The sequence below is a fragment of the Sminthopsis crassicaudata genome, chromosome 1 (assembly GCF_048593235.1).
Source record: "Sminthopsis crassicaudata isolate SCR6 chromosome 1, ASM4859323v1, whole genome shotgun sequence".
NCBI lineage: Eukaryota > Metazoa > Chordata > Mammalia > Dasyuromorphia > Dasyuridae > Sminthopsis > Sminthopsis crassicaudata.
In genome coordinates, this window is record NC_133617.1 from 704,583,942 (window position 1) to 704,598,910 (window position 14,969).

Consider the following 14,969-nt stretch of genomic DNA (forward strand, 5'->3'; position numbering starts at 1 on the left):
ATTATTCTTTCTACTATATTTTATTGCCATATGAAACCAATGAAGTGGGAAGTCATGTTCCTGGATCTCCCTTATCCCCAAGAAACTAACCAGATGGGGGAAAAAAGTGTGAGGCAGTACAGTTCAATGGAAAGGACTCTAGATTTGGAATCAGAGGACCTTTGTTCAAACACTAGCTGCTCCACTCAATAGCTATATTAACTTGGGCAAGTCACATCATTAAAAATATCGAAGGGTTTGGATTATAGATGGCCTCCAAGATTTTCTTCAGTCCTAAGTCTCTTATTCTATGACAACATGTATCCGACTCTGTCATTCATCACACTCCATCTTTATATTTCCAGGCAACTGAGATTGAGGGAAGAGACTCCATTGCCTTTTATCAGCTTGTACAGAGTTAAGAGGTTCAGATAACCTGTGATTTGCATTTATGCAGCATTAGGGAAAGAGGTCAAGAGATTCCTTCTTAGACACAGATTAAAGCAAGTCTTTGTTTTCAGGTACATGTTTCCTTTATGTGTAAACTCAAGATTGATGTGTGTGTGTGTGTGTGTGTGTGTGTGTGTGTGTGTGTGTGTGTGTGTGTGAGAGAGAGAGAGAGAGAGAGAGAGAGAGAGAGACAGAGACAGAGACAGAGACAGAGAGAGAGAGAGAGAGACAGAGAGACAGAGAGAGACAGAGAGACAGAGAGACAGAGACAGAGACAGAGAGACAGAGACAGAGAGAGAAAGAGAGGGAGGGAGAGACAGAGAGAGACAGAGAGAGGGAGGGATTGAGGGAGGGAGGGAGAAAGAAAGAGAGAGAGAGAGAGAGAGAGAGAGAGAGAGAGAGAGAGAGAGAGAGAGAGAGAGAGAGAGAGAGAGAGAGAGGACAAGTTTCTTTGTCTCATCTATACCCCTTCAGCAAGCAGTCTTTCCTGGCTGTGCTAGCACTCGGGTGCTCTCCATGGTACTAAGCAAGATCCACCTTTGAATAACGACCCCAAAATAGTTACTTCATGCTGACAATTTACAGTTAGAAGAATGTAGCTTTCTGAGTCCAAACATTAGGCAGAGAAGACAAATGCTATGTCTTGCCTTGAGCCTTTGCCTAACTAGTGCTGGATTGAGCTAACACTGCTCCTGGCTTCTCCTGGATGACTGTCAAGAAATACCACCAGCCCACAGGCAGGTCATCAAGACCAAGGTCATTGACAACCTTGGCCTGAGACCCCCCCTATTGCTTTAAATATCTGCCTGCCTGCCTCTCCTGGTGTTTACGCCTTCTCAGGAATGAAAGCTGGGTCTCCTCATGATTGCAAATCAGGCATCCAGCAGCGGGTCCTGGGTAATTACCTTTTCATACAAAATTGGGAAGTGATACATATTTATTTATGCTTCACAAAGAACATCGTCTCTTGGGAGGGTGCACACACTACCATTTCCTGAGATGGATTGCCTCCCCTCCCACACCTTTCTCCCCCTCTCCACCACATTTCAAATGAAAGAAATGTTAAGGTTTCCTCCTGATTTTTATGCTCTTCATCATATTTCCTAGGCCTCTCCAGTCCAGCGTGATGGCTCACCCTCAATCATCCCCAACCACCCTCTGTGACACTCAACCCCCCAAAGTGATCCCTAGCTGTTCCAAATCTTTCCACTTTCTTATCCCTCGACTTATTTTTCCAGTGGTCTATAGTGACCTTCCTCACATAAAGCTGGCTAAAGTTGCTAGGCAACCAGGAACTCATTCTAATCCAGGTGTATCCTTCTGCCCCAGGAAGGTATGTCAGAGATTAGACAGAGTGAAGGATCAGGGGTAAGAGAAAGAGATTCAAGTCATTCAAAAGTCAATTTGGGAGGCAGGTGTACTCCTGGAAGTCACCAGGAAAGGAAGGAATAATTCAGCTCAGAGGATTCAGGCTCCCTAAATCCTTCTCTACTTCCAGTAGACAATGTAGACACCTTAAGTGTTTATGGTACTAGAGATGTGTCATAATTTTCAGGGGTTTGCATTACCAGAGCCACACTCTCAGGCTAAGCAGAAATATATACAGGCATCTTTTTTTTTCTTACAAAATTGGTGAATTCCACTAAAGCTGGCTGTGAAGTTAGTTTCTTTAAAAATCAACTCAATTTTACAATTGCCTTCCATTATAAGATCCATTGATATTATCCCATTAAAAAAACCCACAAAGTTGGTAGCAGATCCATATAATTCTAATGTAATGACAATTAATAATGAGAATTACTGAATCTATATGAGGTCCCAAGGCTTTACAAGGCACTTAACATACATTACCTTATTTGATACTTATAATAATATTATAAGAAATGTGCTACAGCTATTGTGGCCCTCATTGTTGCAAAGGAGAGAACAGTGACAGTGAAGTGAATTTGACTGAAGACTCATGACAAAGTGGGAAGTGGGAAATGGAAAACATAGTCTATGTTTGGGAAATAGCAAGTCCTTCACTCTGGCTTGAGAGCAATTAGTTATTGTTGTTTTTGGTTATGGTGGTCCTTTGTTCTCAAAGAAGGATAATGACTTCATGAGGGTAATATCTTAAGTTGCTCCTGAATTGGATTTAAATGAAATAGAGTTGAAGTCATCAGCCATACTCCATGAATGAGAAGAGAAATAGATAAGGCTAGAAAGTAAGGCTGGGAGTTCTAATGGTCTTGTGATGAAGAGAGCCTTCTGTAGCTAGAGAGAGGACTGTGGGAACTAAGTGTAGTTCACAACATAGTATTTTCAACTTTTTATTGTTGTTTGCTTGCATTTTATTTTCTTTCTCATTTTTTCCCTTTTTGATCTGATTTTTCTTGTGTAGTATGATAATTATGGAAATATATATATAGAAGAACTGTACATTTTTAACATAATGGATTACTTGTCATAATAGGGGAGTGGGTGAGGGAAGGAAAGGAGAAAAATTTGAAACACAAGATTTTGCAAAGATGAATGTTGAAAATTATGCATATGAAAATAAAAACATTAAACATAATAAATATAAAAAGAAAGGAAGGTTGGGATTGATTACTCCTGGAGTTTCTCACATCATCTTCTAGGTTCCAGGAATCTGAGATTACTAAATATTTGATAGCCAGATAAATGGCCTGTTCAGATCTTTCACATAGTCACAGTATCACATGTTAAAACTTAGAAAGGACTTTAGAACTATATAGTCAGTCATAGAAGAATGGATTTGGGGCCAGAAAAATCTAAGTTCAAATCTTGCCTCAAACACTTTCTATGTGATCCAGGGTTAATCCTTCAAATTTTATGAATCTTGGTCATATCATCTGTAAAATGAGGGTGAAAGTAGCACTTACTGCCCAGAATGGTTGTGATGATTTCAATGAGATAATTTGATCAAAATACTTTGTGGACCTCAAAAATTTATATAAATGTGAACCACAAGCCCAATCTTGCCCACTTCTCATTTTATAGAGAAAGGGAAGTGACTTATTCTAGGCCAAACAAAATGGTAGAAATAACATCTAATTTCTTGGTCTTCTCACCATAAGTTCAAAGCTCTTCCCAGTAGCTGTGGGGCTTATCCAACAATCCTGAGGCCTAATATGGCACATAAAGGGGATGATCAGGGAAAATTAAGGAGAACATAATAGCAAGACAATTGTCACACATTGTTCACTTCTTTAATTTTTAAAAATGAGTAAGCAGACAAAATTTTTTGTGCCCTTTGAATACCAAATAAAAACTTCAGCTTTGTAAAACAGTAATACAACCCTTTCTTTTAATAATACTGTAAATATCTCTGAAAGGATCTATTGCTTCTATATGAATATCAAAAAGTCATTACCATAAGGACATAATTCTCTTTTGTGTCATTTTTTTTTTGTTTCCAAAGAAGGTACATACAAACCAGTAGGAAATTTGGGAAAAAATCCCTCCTGTGCGCCATGAATAAAATGTTAAGCAATTCAGGTGTTAAATGCACAGAAACTGAGCCCGCAGTATGTTAGTAACTTCAGACCATGTAGTCCCACATGGACATATATAAAGTTGTTTTCAAAACAATCTATAGCAGCAGAATCAGAAGACTTTCCAAACCCAGGATTTGTTGGAATGCTTACTTGGTGAACATAGAAAGAAATGAACCCAAGGCATAGGGCATAAGACTCAAGATCCCTGAGGGAGGCATCTTGCTACCTTTCTGAAGATAGGATTCTAGATAAGGATGATGAATGAAGAGGGAGAGCCGAGGCCACGGGAAACTGGAGGCCATCCAGACAAAATGACAGAACTGGGGAAAGAAATAGTTTCCTGGCAGAAGAGATAAATGAGTTAGTTTGGGAAACTTTAGTTCAAAATCATATTTCATTTCCTTCAAACATTATGATGTAAACAAAATTTTCCCCTTTTCAGCCCCAGTGTGCTGTAAACCAAAAGTTCTGATTCTGGAAAGCTCACATCTCCAGGAAATGTAGGAAGCAGGAAGGAAGCTTACAAATCTACCCATCCAAAACCCTCATTTTATAAATGAAATGACTGATATTCGAAGGGAGTATTTGTGATTTACTCAGGGCTGTCAGCTAGTTAATGGCAAGAGGTTAAAAATTACTCCTAAAATTAAAATGATAATTAAGAAACAGATATATTAGTTTGAAAAAATTCAAGCAAGTAAGGATAGAGACGTGGCCTTAAAAGCCACTAAGCAAGATCAAAGAATCGATTTGACTATAATTTAGTCTAAATACCTCCTTCAGAAACCATGCTCATTGAAGGACAGGTTTTTTTTTTTGTTTTGTTTTGTTTTGTTTGGTTTTTTAACTTGGGGCTGCTTATATTTCTCTGGGCATAGGGCCATTTGGAAGGAACAAAGAAAGAATTGAGTATTAAGAATAAAAATGAAAAACTCAGCATTTGACTGTTGACAGAGCAGGTAAGCATTGACTTGGAAGAGAGAAACAGTGGAAATTTGGAACAACCATTTACAGAGAAAGCAGATCAAAAGAGTTTAATACTGTCATTGGCTAATAGAAGAAGAGTCTTGAAAAGTAAATAGTGAAGATAAATCAAAGCTGAGGGGGAAGGGAGAGCTCAAAAACATGAAAAGAGGGGAAATAACATGCTTATAACATCTGGATGGAAAAAAATGTCATTTCCAGACTCTACCTCCCATGACCAACCATTCTTCCTAGTCATTACCCAAGCCAGAGGGAGGAAAAAGTAAAGTGATCTGGAAACCCAAGCCCAAAAGAAGGATCATAGGATGTTAGTGCTTGAAGGAACTCTTTGAGATCATTTAGCCCAATCTACTAATTTTATAGAGGAAGAGACTGAGACCCAAGTAGAAAAAGAGTTACCCAAGCTAATCAGTGGCAGATACCACAAAAGAGAACATTCAGTCTCATGTGCTAAGATATATGCTAAGAAGATTGACAAAGACTGGGAAAAAGCATCATGGAAATAATGAAATCACTTCGAGCTGAAGGAAATTTTATATAGATCCAATACAACTTGACAATGACTATCTGGTCTTTTGAAAAAAAACCCTACATCTTTTGTAATATTAAATTATATTTAAAAATTAAATTAGATTTTGTAGTATTAAAAATTAGGCTAAGCTCACCATTTCTATAATTTGATTTGCTTTTTTTTTTTTTTTAACATATGGGGCATTTGGTAAACTTCCTAAAATTTGGGAATGGGGAAGGTTTTGTTTTATTTTGTTTTTTGTTTGAACCTGTGGTTTCATTGAAATATTAAAAAACCCTCCTCTACTGAATTAAATCTTCACCTGCTTTTGCCAATTAGTGCCTTAGAGAGTTGCCTGGGGCACTGAGAAGTTAAGGGACTTGTCAGGGTGACACAGTCAGTACATATCAGAGGTGAACCCAAACCCATGTCTTCTGCATTCCAAGACTGCCTCTCTACTTTGGGGATATCTGTACATTCAAACACATTCTCAGGTGACTTGAACCACACACGTACTAGATATGGCAATGATTCTAGCTCCCAGAATTAAAAATATATCACAAAAGCAAGTTAGGAATAGGATATTAGAGTTAGAGGACACCTTCAGAAGTATGTGATCCCAAATTCTTCTTTTACAGATGTGGAAAATGAGGTCCAAGACAGAAAATTACTTGCCTAAGATCTTACTAGTAGCAGGAATTTGGGGCTTGTGTGGGGATCTTTACATTCTCTTTTTCTCCCTTGGATAGTATGAGAGAAATGCCACTATAATTCCAATATCTTTGATGCTGATTTAAGGATAATCATCTCTAAGATATGGCCTCCCATTCCTGAAATTTGGCTGGATCTATGATTTTGAGACTGGAAAACAGGAGGACCAGGGTTGGAAGGGATTTTGAAGGTTACCTCATCCAGTGCCTTCATAATACAGAGGAGGAACATGAGGGCTAAGAGAGGGAAGATAATTTAGCTAAGTGAGTAACTGGAAAAGCTGGAAATCAAGTTTAGGATTCCTCGTTTTCAGCCCAGAGCTTTTTTTTTTAATCATACCTCAAGACCTGGAGAGCCTGGAGTTGCTACCTGGATGCCAAACTCTCCAGCATCTCATATATCAAATGAGCGGCTTGGATTCAATGTCTCTAAATTCTCTTCAAGTTCTAAATCCTATGACTGGATACTGGGGCTCAAGTGAAGATGACAAGAACTGAGTGGAAGCTTCTCTCCAGTGTACAGAGAAAGAAACAATAATCCCCTTTATAGACATACATTGGGAAGGAAATGGTCCACAATGGCCTGTGGAAATGGATTAGAAGCATAATGAGAGCTGCTCAATGCCACCCCATCTCCCAAACCCAAAGTATAAAAGGTTGACAGCACATTTTTACAGACCTTCTTAATTCCTATAAAATGACTATTTAAATCACCACATTACAAGAAGTTTTTGCTAGCATACCATACAATATTATCTCTTTGTGACTGTTACTTACATAATAATTAAAAAATAATGACTTTTAAACAAGTATACAGTGTTCACTTTAAAATTAACTTGTTAATAATTTTTGTGCAAAACAAGCGACTCCTATAATTAAGTGAAGTAGTTTATATATTCATTTATAAAAAAAAATCCCAGTCGAAGAAAGGTCTCTCAGAAATGTGTCTCCTTTTCTGTGATGGCAGAAATGTTTCCATCCCCTTTGAGTTTAGCGTCACAGTCATTTAGGGTAACCGTTCGTGGGCCAGTGCCAAGCTTTCCTCTCATCTTCAGGTCCGGGCTGGGCACTATCAACTTCCTGAATTTCTGTGTGATGGAAGAAGACAAGAGCTGAGTAAGTAAGGACTTCCTGGACTCTTGCCCTGTTTGTCCATCCAAACTGTACCAGGTTTGGTGCCCCCATCCTGATTTCCTAGAACCATGGATTCAGAGATGGAGAGGCCTTGGAGATGTTCTAGTCTAGAGATTCTTAAACTTTTTCCAATATCAACCCTTTATCACCTGAGAAAAATTTACATGACCCTGGGGAGATAGATATATAAAATAGGAACACAAATCAAATACTTGCTGATAATAAATCAGAATTTCATAACTCCCACATTTGGTTATGAGACCCCATATAGGGTCATGAACCATAGTGTAAGAAGCTGAGTTCTATTTCAACCATCCTCATTTTCTAGATGATAAAAATGCATTTGAAGAAATGAAGTGAATTGACCCAGTGTTGTGACTATACCTAGCTTGTACATGGTACACAGCACATGCTTGATAAATGCTTATTGACTATCTAAAGGATTTTATAAATTTTAGCTATTTGTCAATTAATTCCTATGAGAATGAAAATCAGGACTACATTGTCCATGAGTTATGTTCATGACTAACTATGGTAGAATAATTAAATGAATAGAAATAATCTTAGAATGTCAAGACTGGAAGGGAAATTGAGTGTGAGCCCTTCAATTTCTAGATGAGCTAAGAAAATCCCAGAGAAAACAAATGAATAACTCAAAATCATATGGTGAGTTAATGGATGGAACCTCAATCTAATGTGTAGCTCAATCCTTGGACTTCTTCTAGAATCTCCTTCTAATTGCAGCTTTAAGTTCTCCAAGTCGCCCTCTTCCAATACTTCTTAAATATGGGGACTGTCACAGTAGGAATGTAATTGACCATTAGACAAGCAGTCTCAATTAGGTGGTCAGTTCAGTGACATAGATCATAGAGTGAAAGCCATGAAGTCAGGAAAACCTGAGTTCAAATCCCACTTCAGATGTTTTCTGACTATCACTAAAAGTTAGTGACTTAATCTCTTTTTGCCTCAATTTTCTCATCTGTCAAATAAGAATAAGAATACTCAGGTTAGGTAAAGTGAGATAACATTTTGCAAAACTTAATTTTTTATAATTATGAAAATTATTATTCCAAGATAGGACTTTAGAGCTGAAGAAAATTTAGAAACTACTTAAATCAAATGTCTCATTTTACACATAAGAAAACTGAAGAGATAAGATCTCTTTTATAATTGGGTTTTTAGATAGGTTCTTGCCTTGGGAAGAAACTGGGTGGTTTAGCAAAGAGTCTATTTTTCCTCCCCTTCTAATTCTAAATTCTAAACCCTGAAGTCATCTTTAAGGAAACTTGCATCTATTGATATTTCTGAACTTCAACAACCCAGTGAAAACCTTGGGGTATTTTCTCAATAGGAAAGATGATAAGGTTTCAAATGAAGGTTTCCACTGAAGATGTAAGCTAGCATGATGTCCCAAAGTGTTAACAAAACAACCTGGTGACCTATAATCTCTTCCCAAGTAAGAGAATCTTTAGTGCTACAGGGCTCTTAGCTCCAGAAATAACCACCATCCTTGCAGAAAGAAGGCATGAAGAGAAGGTCATTTTTCCAAATGGCCTGAGGTCCTGTAGCAGGCCAATGAACTGTGCTTTCTGTAAGGAGACACTCATGAGTATGGCAGTTGTCCTACCCCAAAAGAAAATATCTTATGTCAGTGTTGAGTCCTTTTCAAGGACCAGTGATTCTAGGGATTCACTACTTTAAGTTCCAAATGCAAACACAACAAAATTAAACAAACATTTCTCACTTAGGTCCACCTTTAGCTCTACCCTCTTCATCACAATCTTAGTCCGTATCTTCCTCACCTCTTGACTGGGTTATTTCAATGAACTTCTCTCTGGTTTTTCTGCCCCTAGTACTACCATTTTCCAATCCTTTCTTCACTAAGATGCCAAAATAATCTTCCTAAGGTAGGGGATAGACGGGATCAACCATAAAATTGACTCAATTTTAAGAAGTACGCATGTCTTTTCTTTTGAAACAAGTTTATTTTTAATAATGTCACAAAATTCAGTTCAATTTTGCAGTAGTTTTTTTTTAATTTATTTACATCGATGTAGTTGTTATATATATTATTTTCCTGACTCTGGTTAGTCCAGTTTGTATCACTTCACATATTTTTTCTTATTTCTCTGTATTATCCTATTCTTGTTTCTTAAAGAATTACATTTATGTATTGCAACGTGTTTAGTCATTTTTTTTTAAAATGAAGGGCATCTATTTTCTTTCTTTTAACTACCATGAAAAGTGTTGCTATAAATAGTTTTTATATGTGGAGCTTTTCTTTTTTTCCATGACCCTCCTGGAATAAATGCCTAGCAGTGTAATCTCTGGGTTAAAGGGGATAAATATTTTAGGCACTTTATTTACATAATTCCAATTTGTTTTCCAGAATTATTATACTGATTCACAGCTCCACCAATGATGAATATTAGCGTGAACATAACTCCTCCAATATTGATTGTTTCTATTTTTTGATCATCTTTACCAACTTGCTGAGCATACATTAAAACCCTAGGATTGTTTTGAATTGCATTTCTTTAATTATTAGTGACCTGGAACATTCTCTCATATGGCTCTTAATTGTTATTCTTTTTTTAAGAATTAGGGATTCATATTCTTTAACTATTTCCTTATTAGGGAATCAATTTTATTTCTATATATATATATTTTTAATTGTCTACATATCTTGGACCTTAAACTATTACCAGTGATATTTATTACAAAGCTTTTCCCCTCCAGTTGACTATTTCCTTTTATTCATCCTTAGATGAATTAATTTTGTTTGTGCAAAGGCTTTTTAAAATTTCATGTAATCAAAATTATTTATTTTACCTTTTATAATTATTTCTATCTTGCTTAATAACTTATGCTCTACATATATAGCTGTGAAAGATATATGATATGCTTCTCTTTTAGTTTTTTCTTAATAGTATGGGCTTTCATTCATTTTGAATTTATTGTATAAATAAATACGGAGAAATGCAATGTGATTAAAAATATGGCACCAAACCTATTTTCTCTCAGACTGCTTCTTGGCTTTTCTAGCAATTGTTGTCAAATATTGAGCTCTTTCCTAGTTATTTTATGTTTTCAGGTTGAGCAGCCTAGGTTATTGAGTTCAGTTATTTCTGATTCATCTTTGTCTAGTCCATTCCATTAATTTTTTTTATTACCTAGTGGCCCCAGGTCACTCTTAAAGACATAATCTACAGTCAAGTTATGCATCAATTAACAATTTCAAATAGAGGAGGAAGTTTCCACAACAGGAGTCTGCCACCTCCACCCAATTGATGAAATCCTGGGTGTAAACCTAAATATAATCATACATAATTATACAATGTACATATGTACATATGTACATACATATGTTTGCACATATATGTAAATAGACAATGGCTAGATGTGTGTATATATGCCCACAATATACATGCATATACATACAGAAAAATATTGTGTATGTGTGTATGTGTATACACACAGAGCTAATCCTCATATTTCATTCATATGAGGAATTCCCTGTGAGGAGCTTCTCTCTAACACTGCAGATTGACTCTGCTCTGCAAGTTGTAGATATTTGAAGTACTTAGATATTAAGTTAACTCATGCAGAGTCACACAATCAGTCTGTATTAGAGGCAAATTTTTTACACAGGTCTTTCTAACTCTAAAGCTGATCTTCCATCTACTACGACATGATGCCTTTTGGTGCAAATATTATAGTCCAAAGGCAGATCTCTTTCCATTATAGCACACTGCTTTATTATTATCATCTATAAAATAAAAACATAATGCATTCACTACCTACTTCAAAGAATTATCATGCCAAAAGAAATCTATAAGTAGTTAGCAGATAAATATATACAGCAATTATTCTTTTCATCCTCAAGTAAGGAAAAGCTGAGTTCTTTCTTATCTGGCTTCAGACACTTACTAACTGCATAAGTTTATTAGCTATTTACCCTGGACAAGTCACTTACAGGCTGTTCACCTCAGTTTTCTCAACTGTAAAATTGGTATTATAATAATAAATAACATTTATTTTAAAAAGTTGTGAGACTCAAATGAAATAATATTTGTAAAACATAATAAACACAGTGCCTAGTACATAGTAAGTGCTAGATAAATACTAGCTCCTCCTTTATCCAGATTTTTAGTCCAGTTTCAATACATACATACATACATACCTTGGCACCAGGATTACCAGAAAGACCCCAGTTTGAAGGCAATCCCTTTCATGTATGCTCTTTTCCTCACCTCTCCAACTGGCACATCTCCCTTTTCCATGGTTTGGTGACAGGGCCTAGTTTTCACTCACCTCCAGGAGCGTGCCCTCAATCTGCCACATCTTGAGGACAATCCAAAGTGGAATGCAGACCATGGAGGAGAGTGCCATCATCCACCCGATCCCATAACCCCAGTTGGGATATGTGTACACATTGTTGTACTTGAGGGGTTTGTATTTCACCAGGAAGAAGATGAAGATTCCCTGAAAGATGGAAGAATAGCCTGGTCACGGGAATCTAAATCATTAATGGAGCATTTCTCTCTAGGGGACACCCAAGGATTCTTTCTCAAAGAAATCCTAGCTTACAGAGAGGTACACCATGTAAAGTCCCATAGCCCCTGACACATAAATGATGTATATATGTATATATCTACATTTATAAACTTTAGATACTTTTTACATAATTATCTCCTAATAAACAAACCCATTGCCAATAAGGATTGTTTAATTATATTAATGGAGAAGCTGCTAGTTCTTTTAAAATTTTGAATATTTTTCTTCAGTATTTAAATTGTTTTTTTCTCTTATTGATTGATTGCAATATTTCCTCTTTAACTTGTGAATTTCAAAACTTGACTAAGACATTCCTCTAAGTTTTCTTCTTAGGGTCTCTTTCAAGTGGTGATAATGCATGACTCAAATGTCATCTTCTAGAAGTCTTCTCCCATCCTGTTAGGAGTTAGAATTCCTAACTCCCTTTTCCTCTAACCTCTCATGATACTTATCTCCCTCTATGAAGCAGTGATGTAATATTTTGGTGTGTGTGTGTGTGTGTGTGTGTGTGTGTGTGTGTGTGGTGTTTTAAATCTCTACTGGATTGTATTTTGAATGAGACCAGGGATAATACAAGTCTGATTCTAGAACAATCTTTCTGGTTGAGGAAGGAGTCACCCAGAAGAGTCCCAGACACTACAGACCTGCTGTTTAAAAAGAACACGCTATTCATTGTCTGGCTTTTAGAGCTATGAGGCAGTAGAAAGCTAGCCAAATGATACTCACTGCACAGATCCCTGGAGTTACCACTTTCCAGCACCATTTTATTAGGGATAGTGGTTTGTAGCCAATCATGTCTTCAATGTTGTCATAAAAGCGATTGCTTCCTGTACAGAAATAATGCAAATTACAATAACAATAGTAAACATTTCTATAGCACCTTATGTTTTACAAAACACTTTAGACATGTTACTTATTTTATTCTCAGAAGGACCCTGCAAAGAAGGTGATATTATTATCCCCATTTTATGGATGAGGAAACTGAGATTTAGAAAGATTATGTGACTTGCCACATAGCTAATAAAGTATCTGAAGTAGTATTTGAACACAGGTCATGCTGACTCCAGGTAAAGAGTTTTATCTACTATATTATCCTTAGCACAGAAGACACAATTAAAAATTCTCTTATTAGACTACAAAAATTATATGGAAAGGGCAAAGAAAATGAGCTCTTAGCCTTAAAAAAAGACTTAATGCATATATATTTACTCTCATATCTTTGAGTGGGAAGGGGGATATATGTATGAACATTCCTTGCTCCTCCTGAGGAGAGAAAAAAAAGAAAAATACTCAGGTTTCATAGGACTGTAGATTTGGAGCTGGAAGAGACCTCAGAGGTCATTGAATCCAATGTCTTAATTTCACAAATGAAGAGACTGAGACACAGAGGACTTGCTCATAATCACATACCTGGCAAGTACTAAAAACAAGATTTGAACCCAGATTTTCCCTGATTCCAGTGTTTTATCCAACATACCACACTGCCTCTGATTTAATCTAATTTAATTGTAAATCTCATTTAATTGAATTGTACGGATTTTTGGTTAGATATTAGGAAGGATTCTTAACAGCCATGGAAAGTAATAATTCTTCATGATACAATGGAAAGGGTACTGGTGTTTGCGTCTAAGGACTTGAGTTCAAGTTTTTCCTCTGCCATTTACTATCTATATGACTTTGGGAAAGCCCATAATTTCCTCAAGTCTCAAGTTTCCTTATCTTTCGGTAAAATTTGTGTGTAAAATGAGATAATTTTTGAACTCTCTTGCTATCCTAAAGCTAAGAATTCTGAAATCTATGCATGAGTTGGGGTAGAGGGTGGTGAAAAGGCCAGAGAGATAAAGGGACAAGGCCTAGAATGTTGTAGTCACAGAGAACAAAACAGCAGATCCTTTCAGGTCTGGTGTTTGGGCTGCTGCCCAGTCACAGTCACATCAAGTACTGGCTGGACAGAACAAAGAGCCTATGCCTCCTGCTGACTCCGGCAAACAGGTGTTATGGGTAGCAGCTGGCATAGGAAAAGAGATTTCATGGCAAATGGCACTGGGGATGGGAGGAAGAGTGATACTTACCGTAAACCCAGCCGATGCAGACACATTCAAAGATTGCTACAAAGAGAAGGCACATCCCGCTGGCTGCATAGGAATCAAACAGTTGGAAGATATACATACCACCCTACAGTAGAGATAGATGGAGAGACAAGGGAGCAGAATTAGTGTGGTGACTTCAGATATGCTTTAATCTGCATTTAAGCTCAGGGGCAGCTCTCCTCTTGACCCCAGTGACTAGTCTATTCAGCATGGATCTTTTAGGAAGGATGCTGGGATTTGGGGTGATTATTTGACTTGGAGTAAGGATCTGGGTTTGTCCAAATCAATTAGCTGGGTAAGTGTCTGATTCTGAGTCTTTTTGTCTTATTGTAACAAATGCCTAACCTTCCAGTTACCTCAGGATAAAGACCCTCTTTCTTGACCTACCTAAAATCAACTCTTCATTTTCTAATTCAAAGGCAATGCTCCTCTGACCCTTCCTGTTAAATTCGGGAATCAGTCAGTCTTCCAGGTACCATTAGTCTGCTGCATTAGAAAGGCTCTTCTTCTTCCCCAGGTTGAGGTTCATATTCCTTAGCACCCTAACAAAAAGGATGATATTCACCTGAATGCTAGACTAACTAATAAGATCCAGGGGATATTACATATGCAGTGATAACTGCATACAGTGAGGAGATCTGACTCTGCCATTGATTCTAACCTCATTTTCTGGGTCAGAGCTTCCCGATCATTAACACAAGAGGTTTAGCTTGGGTGATTTTTAAGGACCTTTCAAGCTTTAAGCTTTAGAGGCTCCATGAAAATTACCTTCAATTGGAAGGGAAAAATAATTTCTTCACAATAGGAAGGAAATATTTTGAGGAAAGGATGGAGAAAAGAAATGCATTGCAAAAGATAACATGACCATTCCTTCCTACTTTTCTTTTTTTCTTTCTTCTTTCCTTCTTTCTCTTTCCCTTCCTACATTTTTTCCTTTCTTTTTTTTTCTTATTTGTTTGCTATCCCAGTCCTAGACACTTATCTTCTTCCCACAAATTGAAATAACAGCAGCAAATACTTAGTAGCAAATATGTATGTGTATATATATATATAT

General features: G+C 36.9%; 1 protein-coding gene across 1 annotated transcript in view; it reads right to left on the reverse strand.

Annotated features, from left to right (window-relative positions):
- Positions 1-5,599: 5,599 nt before the first annotated feature.
- SLC6A11 (solute carrier family 6 member 11) overlaps positions 5,600-14,969 on the reverse strand; it is a 165,068-nt gene continuing 155,698 nt past the window's right edge. The window contains exons 11-14 of the mRNA XM_074283907.1: positions 13,898-14,000; positions 12,552-12,652; positions 11,583-11,753; positions 5,600-7,222 (exon numbers count right to left, since the gene is read on the reverse strand). Coding sequence (XP_074140008.1) covers positions 7,070-7,222; positions 11,583-11,753; positions 12,552-12,652; positions 13,898-14,000 — 528 coding nt within the window. The 3' untranslated portion in view covers positions 5,600-7,069. The remainder of the gene's footprint in view (positions 7,223-11,582; positions 11,754-12,551; positions 12,653-13,897; positions 14,001-14,969) is intronic.